Genomic DNA, 10967 nt, shown 5'->3' on the forward strand with positions numbered 1-10967 from the left:
GTACATTTAAGCAGCATCCCTTCAGTGATTTGTAGTTTCTTGATAGCGGCTGCTCACGCCATGAAACCCTAAAAGTGGTGTAGCAAATTGAAGTATAGAAGCTATCTGTATACTTTCGTCAATAGCCTGATAAAAGGCACGAACCCATTTAAATTCAAGGGAAGAAGCAAATCTTTCAAAAACCTGAACACAATGCGGAAGACTGTTGCATCTCATTTTTCACAAGATCGATGATGCCTGAGGGCCGCGACGTTGCCCCATACAAATTACTCGCGCCGGGCAAGTTGCCGCATATCAACCCTCTCACACTCGCCGTGGTAAACGCCAAGTTCCCTACTCCTTCACCTTCCGCGTGGCTTTCTTGCTCAATCACGTTTGCGTACGGGGGTCCTAAGTAAAAGATTACTCTGCTTCAAAGCTGGAGGCGCGAGAGCTCCGATCGTCAGAAAAGGCACTCCTAAAGATAGAAAATAGAATACCTAAATAAAACTGCACTCCGCATTCTTCCTGCTGCATACAACGGTCTGTGCTTAACCGGATCTCCGATTCTAAGTATTCACCGAGCTAAGAATGAAATAATGGATAAAGGTGACACTTGTTTGCATTATCTCTCCTCACTAACTCAGCGTCCGTTCTCTTTCGATTTCACTCTTCTCGCAGTGACTATATAAGCGACTCGGACACGAGGAAACATCAGCAGTCCTTCTCTTCTCAAAGGTCCTACTGCCACAGTCATGGTAAGCCTAACTCGCTTGGTGATTTCCATCTATTGTCGGTAGAACGTGATTAAAACTCACTCAGATCATGTAGCCGCCAATCTTATCCAGTTTTAGCTTCAAGATAGCAAGCCGCAGGTGACAGGATGTGCATAAATGTACGGAAAGCTATATTTTTCTTTAGCTATTTCAGTGTTTATCAGAATTCCGGCTTCTTTGCTCCTATGGCTGTGAAAACATGAACTAAAAAAGGTTCTTTAGACAACTCATGCTCCTTCTTCAGCGAGCCCAACGAACGTGCAAAGTCCTGCTGGTAAATTTTGATTCTCCATAGCCTGCGAATAAAACCTTTCTTTTTATAATAAGTGTAGCTGCACACAAAGGATAAAAGTAAATCTGTGTAAATTGAAAATCGGGTGCTCCAGAAAAAAAATCATATAGCTTTTCATTCCTCTGAAACTACGGCTATTAAACTAATGCCAGTCGAAATATTCATAGAAAGATTACAGAAAATTATCACTTACTTAACGTCCACTATTACAGTTCCGTGTCGTCGTCATCCTGGCCCTAGCCTCCAGTGCCCTTGCTGGATTCCTCCACGGTGGCTACAACCTCGGCCATGGTGTCGGCCTAACCAGCTACGGTCTCAGCCACGGAATCGGCTACTCCGGCCTCACCGGCTTCGGTGTCGGCCACGGCCTTGCCTATGGACCAGCCTCCGGCTACGCTGTTGCTAGCCCAGCTTTCTCTGGAGCGGTGTCCGCCTACCATGCTGCTCCAGCCGTGGCCACTGTTCACGCTGCCCCAGCTGTCACTGCTGTCCAGGCTGCGCCAGCTGTCGCTACCTACGCCGCAGCTCCAGTCGCCACCGTCGGTGCTGCTCCAGCGGTGTCCCGCGTGACCACCTACCAGTCCGCCCCAGCTGTCGCAACCGTGGCCGCTGCTCCAGCCGTGTCCGGCTTCACCACCTACCAGTCAACTCCACTCGTTGCCGCTGCTCCAGCTGTGTCCCGCGTCACCTACCAGGCCGCCCCAGCTGTGACTAAGGTCTACCAGAGCGCACCAGTCGTCGCTTCCGCTCCAGCTGTCTCTCGCGTCACCTACCAGGCGGCACCAGCTGTCACTAAGGTATACCAGAGCGCCCCAGTAGTCGCAGCTGCCCCCGCTGTGTCCCGCGTCAGTTACCAATCTGCCCCAGCTGTGACCAAGGTCTTCCAGTCTTCTCCAGTCGTTGCTGCCCCAGCTGTCTCCCGTGTCGCCTACCAGGCCACCCCAGCTGTGACCAAGGTCTTCCAGTCGTCTCCAGTCGTTGCTGGCCCAGCTGTCTCCCGTGTCGCCTACCAGGCCGCCCCAGCTGTGACCAAGGTCTACCAGAGCGCCCCAGTTGTCGCCGCTGCCCCAGCTGTTGCTACCGTGGCTGCCGCACCCGCCGTGTCCCGCGTCACCACCTTCCAGTCTGCTCCAGCTGTAGCCACATACGCCGCCCCAGCTGTCACCAAAGTATTTCAGTCTACCCCAGTTGTGGCTGCCGCTCCTGCTGTGGCAACCGTCGCCCACGCTGCCCCAGTCGCCACCTACGCGGCTGCCCCAGCTTTCGCTACCGTTCATGCCACCCCAGCTGTTGCTACTACCACCGTTCACCATGCCCCAGCTGTCGCCACTGTCGCTCACGCTGTCCCAACCTTCGCTGCCTACCACGCCACCCCAGTCTACGGCTACGGTGTTGGAAGCCTAGGCTACGGCGCTGGTCACTATGGTCTCGGCCACGGCTTCGGTGTCTACGGCCTGAACTATGGCTATGGTCTTGGCACTCCCTTTGAGTACAACACCCTCGTCCGCAGGAAGAAGTGTAAGTACATTAGAGCATTTTCTAAAAGCTAGATTGCTACTAGGCCGCAAACTAATACATCATGTGTGATCTTTTCTCATTGCAGAAATAATTCTACTCTTCAGAGGACATGAAGCACAGAAAAGAAAACGAAGACCATACTGGGCTTAGACCCATTTGTGCATATTGTTAAATATTCTTTCACAATAAATGTTTCAATTGTACAGAATTTGGTGGTGACGGTAGCCATGATCTTGCTACAGGTACAACGATAAAGGTGCATGTAGGTGATAATGATTGCTATTGGCATCGCAACAAGGACCATTGAGTTGTTCCTCGTTGCGATGCGTTCTTCCCTCATTAAACATAGCTATCTGCTTTCCCAAGTTATCTACGGCGTTCTTCCTGGGAAAGAACGCAACAAATAGCGTGAAGATATAACTAAGACGGAATTTGATTTGCGGCATCAAACATAGTGGGACTGTGACGTTTATGGGCGTGAAATGCTGCTGTTTCCTCAGTTATAACGCTCGTGTTTTTTACATAGGTGGTCTGCGTAACGTCAGACGCTATAATGATGACGGCACTGTACAGCTTGTACTTCTTACTTGCAGATATATCATTAAAAATGAGTACATGTCCAAAAGAGGGCCACAATATTTTTGAGAATTTTTAGTGCCTGTTTGATGTCTGTCCATGGAGAGTTTCCGCCTGTTAACTTGAAACAGTATTTTTGGACAAATACTGCCAACCTAGAAAATTCAATTGAGCATACTGTTCTAGTTCTTTCACTTGTGGGTGATTACTTAAACAATCAAGCTTAGCTTACACAATCGAACCTCTGTCAGCAGTGCCACACTCAACGTGCCTTCAAGCAGACCGAATCGGAGCGCCCGGTGTGGAGTTAGCTGTCTTCACGTGAACACAGTCATCCTCGTTCTTTTTGACGTCCAATGGTTCCCAAGTTTTTCAAATAAAGGTGTTGGTGAGCCCAGATTTCTTATATTGAGGAGGTGTTCATCAATCCCGGGGACCTCCTCCCCTTAGATCTCTTTGGATTAAAGTTCAGCTCGGCGCCAGACTCGTCCAGATGTAAGCACTGTCCTTAGGACGTCCTGACCCCAACTTTCTCTCAGCTACAAGAATAGACGTGAGGATGAGGTGAGGGTCGGAGTCGGAATGTTGGTGAGGGATAGATTAAAAGACGGATGCCTTAACGAAGAAATCATTGAAGCCGCTACGTTCATCTGCATTGCGTATTCTTCCGCAAACCCTGTTCAGTTGGTCGCCGAGATGCGGTCATGCTTGTGCAAACCTCCGATTTATGTCCACGTTGGCCAGAGAAAAACTTAGGTCAAACATGTAGGTGCCTTTAGAGGTAATTAACGGTGGGAAAACACAGGCATCACAGGCCTTTGAAAAGCAAGAAACTGTTTTACAAAGACGGAATAGTTTTTCAAAGCTGCTTATATCCGTTCTTCAAGAACAATTTTCTGATCTAACGTTAAAACTGGGGATCAAACTAAATTCTTTTTGAATGTCTTTTGGAATAATCCATGTGATCCCGTAGGTTTGACGTGATGAATTTCATATTTTGTTTCTCGCATTCCCGGCATTTCGGCGCTTGACAGGTTATTTATTTATGCTACATAGTTGTTACTTTGATCATGACGCTATGTAATCTTTTAATGAGAAAGTGTTAACCATAGATTCATACCAACGCTAGAAGAGTTCATGGAGTCTTCACGAGTCATTGCAAGGAACCTGCGGGCCGCGTCGACGCTGCACGGGTGTCAAAATTCGCGAAAAGGCAAAATCTGGATGGATATCACTAGCTCTATTTCGTTTCTGTGTCTTTTGGCCTTACCATACCGGATACCTTTCTCTTACCGTAAAAGGTAAGAAGTATTTGTGTAAAGAAATATTATAATAGTGCTTAATTTAATATTATTATTTTTATGTATCTTTAAGTATAAAAATGGTCCGCCCGACGTAAAGGCTAGTGAATGGAAAATGAAAATCTTTTTTGGAAGCAGCACTTTAAATATCCAGCGTATAAAATTGCCAGTTCAAAGTCTTTAGCCTGAAAACCCGCCACCTCGCAGGTCTGGGCATTATCGAAGATACATGCATCTTAGATAGTGCCTCAAGATACTCTTCAGGTTTCTTTTATTTTTATCATGATCAACTGGCAAAGATGTGTATCAGTTTCGGAATTTTCGGTGAATCAGTTGAAGTACCGTGTATCTTCAGATATAAGATACGCATATCAAAAAATCTTCGGCGACGACCACAGTTACTCCAACTTACAAAATGTCGCCAATGCGTTCATTCTAATAGACTCAAATTTCATGTTCACCGTAATTTTTAGTAAACAAACACGCAAAGCAAATATGGCATGTTCGGCAGCGCTTTCGAAGTGTAGAATAGCGGTTAGCCAAAACTAAAAGTGACTGTTATCAGTTTGCTTAAGACTATATGATCAATCAGCTTAGCTATGCGAGGATAATCAGGCCCCTCGGATCAATAATAAACGCTTTTCATTCATGATCCTTTTAACTTACTTCCCTTTGGAGGCGTGTTGCAACTGCACAATTAAAGGCAGCCGTTATTCAAAGCATACTAATCTGCTTCTGCTTTTGCAAGGATGCAAAAACTATACCTATTCATACGAAGGGCGACGTTAAAAAATTGAAGAATTAACGGTGCGCTAGCTTCAATTCAGTCATGTGCACCAAGGATATGTCCAATAAAATTAGGACAACTTTTGACTTCAATTACCAGCAAAGGGTAATCTACAATGAATTAGGCTCATGTCATCAATGAGGGCCCATTGTTACATTCAACAAAATATTAAAATGCAAGAAGACAGGATGTGAACAGAGACACAGACGTAGACACAAAGCGCAGTATATGTGTCTTCGTCTATGTTTCCGTTCATGACGTGTCTGCCTCACGCTGTGTAAAATTTGCTTGAATCTTTGAACGGACTGGCCCAACAAGATTCGTGATCAACATTAGTTTGCACATCGGTGTATGTTTAATCAGCTTGACTATGGGAGGATGATTAGGTCCACAGGAATAATACATGCTTTTGATTAGTAAACTTTTCCGTGTTCTGGAGGATCATGGCAGCTGGAGTTTTTTCGCATATTTGTCGCAGTGCGAATAGCTACGGTTGATGATCTCTATGTCGCTCATTAGCGCACTCGCGGTATTATAGTAAAATTACTGGAACATTTCATCGTTCATCAATTTACTTTCATTTAGGCGTAGGTTAGGTTTTCTCGTCCAAATTTAAATTACACACCACGGAATCTATACTGGTCGTATAAACTCCGGAGCCAGGCCATAGCGTAATTTACAACGATGCAACTCAACAAAGAGCTGCTCACAATTCTAGCTTTCTTTATTTAGGATGTCGTAACATTAAAACGAAAGCCTCCTCAGAGCCGACTATCCCCAACAACTGATGCGCTTGTCTCCAAAATCTTCTATTCTATATCGAGTTGACATGCACAAAATAATCAGTACACGGTTAAAGGAAGCAAGCAACCACCAATTTTTCTTCCAGTGTTCGACGTGATTTGAGCACATAGCGCTACGTCTCATACCCGAATATCACAAGCCCAACTCATGCAATACGATAACACCGTGATTGGCAGGCGATATGCTCTGAATCTCGACAGAAAGCTCAGCTAGTTGGTAAGGATTCATTATGCAAAAAAAAAGAGGCGTTCGTGTTGTCCACTTCTCTACTCGTGTGTCATGTCTGCACGCCTCACCTCTTTTCTGAATCTCGGCGCCGCGTCAGACTTACGGGTCATCATTATCGGTACAGGTTTTCACTGGCCACACGCTAGAGTAGTTGTGGAAATTGTAATGTCGAGAAAATGGCCCTTTAGTGATTTTATTAGTGGTCTCTTGATGCCCCGTATCCAATCACGTGGGGTCTTGCTGCAGCTGGTGCGCCATGTATAAAGAGGCCGACTAAAGCGGACGGCGGCTACTTACCGGTGAAATAGGAAACACCATGCTCCCAGAGATGTGCCCGGCCATTAGGGGGCATAAACGTGTGGAGACGGGTGTACATCCCGAACCATGAGGTCGTCCCCACCGAAAGCTTCCTTTAGGTTGAGATATGGCAAATTGACCCCATCCCAATTCAGAAGGTTGGTAGCGATCCCGCCTTCAAGAATGCTAGGTAATATAAAAACTCACGCAAAACCAAACCTCTTTAGGAGTGCATTTAGCATTGTTTGGTAGCTGGTATTTGTGTTTCTCACCCCTTCTTTAACTTTTCGGAGATATAGTAATATTTCAAATAGCAGCATTTCGTTCTGCACGTATTTATTCAGCAAGAACTGCGCGGTTCGCAGAGAAAGTGATATCCTGTGTGACGTTAAATGCAGGAAATTTGCATTAGAACGACATTTAGACAAAAACCGTGCAACCGCTTCAACGGAACAAGTGGCCGTTTGTGCGAGTGCTTGCACAAACTAAAGTTTTTGGCAAGTCAGAAATACAATATTAACATTAGCCTTGCGGGCCACCTCATTTCAACCGTGACATGATAGGTCGTGAATATACCACACAAATACTTTTAACGCATTTTCGCCACGGCGCTCCCACGTGCCACGTCTTGCTATGTGACCATTGTTTAGCCTGCTTCATGCAATTGTACAAAATAATTAGGCGGGATAGCTTGCACTGAGAAAACATATTTTTTTTCCCTTGCGGAGCGACCCGACCTGAAGTGAGGGAATTATTTGGTGACCACATTAACAAAGATCAAAATTTCCTGTAGTTCACCTTGTCAGCTCCGATTTAAAAAAAATCAATTTGTAAAGTCGAACAAACCGAAGCAACATATAAATTGTGAGGGATGTCACCGATGGACGCTCAAGAATCATGTGATTCTCTTGGAATTTTTCAAGTGCACAAATTATAAGCACCCGAGCGTCCTTTTCTTCTTTATTTGAATTTCAGCCCCATCGAAAGGCAGCCGCCATGGCCTAGAATGACATTACCGAGCAACCTTACCATGGAACCTAATCAAGTCGACTAAATGTCTACGTTGCTACTGGGAGTTGAATCCATGACATTCTGTTCAGCTGTGGAGCACCACTGCCGCTGAGCCAGTGCGGTGGTCAGCGGCTTTGAACGCTGCGATGCCTACAGTAAATGATTTTTGTACAGCGAAGCTGTACATGGCTATGTTTAAGAAAGAACATTGCATGGGTCTATCGAGTCATGTAGATTGAGAATTTGTCCCCATACGTGGGCCGACTCCGATCACAATGGAATACCGCGCCGAACCGCAGCGGAGGTGAAGCAGGCATTGAGCACTCCGCCAACGTGCAAAAAATAAGTTTAATGCTTTAAGTCCAAATAGAACCCGTAATAAAGTTAAGATAAGAGCAGATACTACACTTTCCCCGGCGTCCGCCTTTCAAGAGCTTGCTTATCTCCTTACTTTCCTTCCGCTCTCCCATGATGGCGGTCCCGTAAGCGTGCTGCCTTCCAGGAGCGGCAGTCGGAAAGAATTGCAAACCGTCCATGTGGCTCCGATCTCGCAAACATGGGACGCTTCACCGGAGCAATGGCCAGGTTTTCGAGGGAGCTTACGGGGAATCAATTTTGTGTGACGTGCGTTGTGTGTGACCGCTGGTGGTTTTCGAATGACCTCACAACCATTGCTGCACTGCGGGACGTCGACCAACGTATGATCGCCTTGGCTACGGCAACGCAGTGTGCGCCACCGGGTGCGTGTCTGTTCTACGTGCCAGAATTCGTTAGTAAAAGGCATCGTGTCCCGTTTTGCAACAGTACATGGCTATGTATAACTCCCCGTGCCTCGTCATTTTCCGAGGTTCAACAGCGTCGAGTAGTCGCGCCTCGCCTTCCGTCTAAGTGCATACGGCGTTTGACGCACGGCAATGGGCAGCTCGCCACTAAGGGGCCCGCATAGACAACTTCGTTGGTCATTCAACTTCACAGAGTGGAATGGCCGTGATTTCTTTATCACAGCTGTAATTATCCCGGCACGATCAGGTGGAAGAAGCTGGACGGCGCTTAAGCATCGCCTTTGAGTGGGACGCGTTAGCGTTATCGAGCCCCGTTCGCATCGCCTTCTCATCCGCTTGCCGTGGTCTTGAGTCATATAACTGCCTAATTAGCGTGACACAAAATTGCTTTCTTTGTCCACAATGCGACTTTCTTGTTTGCAATTTCTTGTTTGCAAATTGTTTTATGCAATCCAAACTCATCGGGTCGTGCAAACACAATGAACTATCATAATCGCCTTTAATTTCCCGTAATTTCCTCATTGATCCGAATCCGTCACACGTGTCTCAAGAGCGAGCACGCGCTCCGGCGCTTTATGCCCTAGCGCTTAGGGTGCCTCGATGCGCGCGCCCTCTCGGAGGGTGGAGTCATTCTGTGAAGGGGTCAGTACCGCCTTCCGACGGCCGGCCGCCATTGCGCACCCCACATTTCATTACGGCCGGTCGAGAGAGACACGTGCACGGCGTTTTATGGTCTGAAATGCCCAGGTGTTGCGTGCGCCAGTGCGCGAACCACTCACGGAATGACTGGAAGAAGCACTGACTTCATTTGAGTGCAGCATTTTTCACCGTATTGGTGGCTTTCTTGTGAGAGGAATTTTGAAAAAAAAACGAAAAACTACGAGCAGTGCGGGGCTGCAATGCTGGGCTGGACGAGCCATGAGCATGCATATTTAACTGCACTAAAAGAGTATGTTCATGATGGTAAGAACTTATGTTATCTGAGCGGTGACGTTATGAGCATGCTCACATCCTGCGAAGAGAACTTTAAAGGAATCACGTCCTGGACTGACAACCTGTTCACCCTGAAGTCTCCTCTAAAGGTTGTGACAGAATATTGAATCAAGAGGGCTCAGTGCAGTCTGGAGGCGTGCCAGCGACACAAGGATTCTCTGGAACACATGCCGATATCAGGTTATGCAAGAAGAGGCTAAGAATTCACCTGCGCCAGCTTGAAGCTGCGAGCATTAGTGGGTATGGAAGCAAGACATGCGCTGCAGGTAATTTGCAGTGAGTTGTAGCGCTTGTTGTGTTTAAAATCCTTAAATTTCTCGACAGTATAAACAAGCTATCACATCGTAAATTGCTATCTACTGAATGCACTTCTTCTCAGTGTTGAGAAGCCGTATGGCTATTTTATTTTAGCAGCATCGGTGATCGGTTTATAGCAATTACCAGTTCAAATATATTCGTGCAGAAAATATGCTAAACAAGGCTTTATAGTCAATTACCACGTCAGAGTCCTGATTTAGTGCTATATAAGCCACATGTAAGGCACCAAATAATCTGGTATGCATTCAATATTTTGTTTACCCTCATCTGCATCCCCTACAGTAAGGTAAAAGAATTCAAAACAAAATTAAGAATAACTATGGAAGCACTGCTAAACAGAATACAGCCACAAAATAAATTGTTCAATGAAAGCGCATGCTATATACTCAAGTTAAACATATAAATGGGCTAGAAAGTTTCATTTCGTAGTCTTAGTGTGTAATATCCCACAGAAGAAATATAAATTACGTTTCGAACTACAATGAAGCAATAAAAGCGGCCCAGATGTGTAGGCTCCGTAGTTATCGCGCTCGACTGCTGATCCTGAGGACGTGGCAGCCACCCAGCCGCGGCGGCCGAGTTTCTACAGAGGTTAAACACGTGGTGCTGTGTGCTAGTTCGGTATCGGTGCATGTTAATAAAACTTCAGGGGGTCGAAATTTGAAAGCCCTCTACTACGGATCCATCACACCCGATGCTACGAAATCACAATAAAGGCCGTGGATGTGATATTAGTTGAAATATGCGACGTTAAAAAAATAGCAAATGTCAGCACAGGTAACACAGACAGAAACAGGTAAGACAGACAGGTAAAACAGACACAAATGAAAAGCTACCACATTCACTGCAGTTTCCCTGACCCCGAAACAACCATTCAACATCGGTAGAACATCACTTATCACTTACACACGGCCTTTCAACCGCAGAGTGGTTATTTGACTGTTACGATCATTGCTTTCTACTCAGCGTTGCAGCATTCAGCCCGTAAATGGTCTGACTGATGACTGATTAGAAAACAAGATTTGAATGTAGGGTGTGCGATGACACTTATTCTTTTGTCCCCTGGTGGCACGCGGTTTGTTAAACAAAGTCGGGTTTCAGTTGGCAGCCAAGCGGTCTTTACGCTTTGGTCAAAGGCACGAAACTCACACACATACGCAGTGAAAGACGGCGGCACTCGTGCCTGCGTATGTTTCGTGCCTTTAACCAAAGTGAACAGTCACCAGCTTGCCCAACAAGGCGTTCTTTTAAGGTCAGCACGACTGACGTGAACGGCAGTTTTCTGCCGCCAGCAAGTCCAGTTAG

At 46.2% G+C, this 10967-nt stretch overlaps 1 protein-coding gene and 1 non-coding gene across 2 annotated transcripts; one reads left to right on the forward strand and one right to left on the reverse strand.

Annotated features, from left to right (window-relative positions):
* Positions 1–710: 710 nt before the first annotated feature.
* On the forward strand, positions 711–2773 carry LOC142576121 (uncharacterized). Its single transcript, XM_075686077.1, has 3 exons — positions 711–737; positions 1260–2565; positions 2651–2773. Coding segments are annotated over exons 1-3 (1311 nt in total). The 5' UTR covers positions 711–734; the 3' UTR covers positions 2653–2773.
* Positions 2774–7819: 5046 nt separating this feature from the next.
* On the reverse strand, positions 7820–8005 carry LOC142576837 (U2 spliceosomal RNA). Its single transcript, XR_012826978.1, has one exon. It is a non-coding gene; the product is annotated as a U2 spliceosomal RNA (small nuclear RNA).
* Positions 8006–10967: the final 2962 nt, after the last annotated feature.

The sequence above is a fragment of the Dermacentor variabilis genome, chromosome 3, assembly GCF_050947875.1.
Source record: "Dermacentor variabilis isolate Ectoservices chromosome 3, ASM5094787v1, whole genome shotgun sequence".
Taxonomy (NCBI): domain Eukaryota; kingdom Metazoa; phylum Arthropoda; class Arachnida; order Ixodida; family Ixodidae; genus Dermacentor; species Dermacentor variabilis.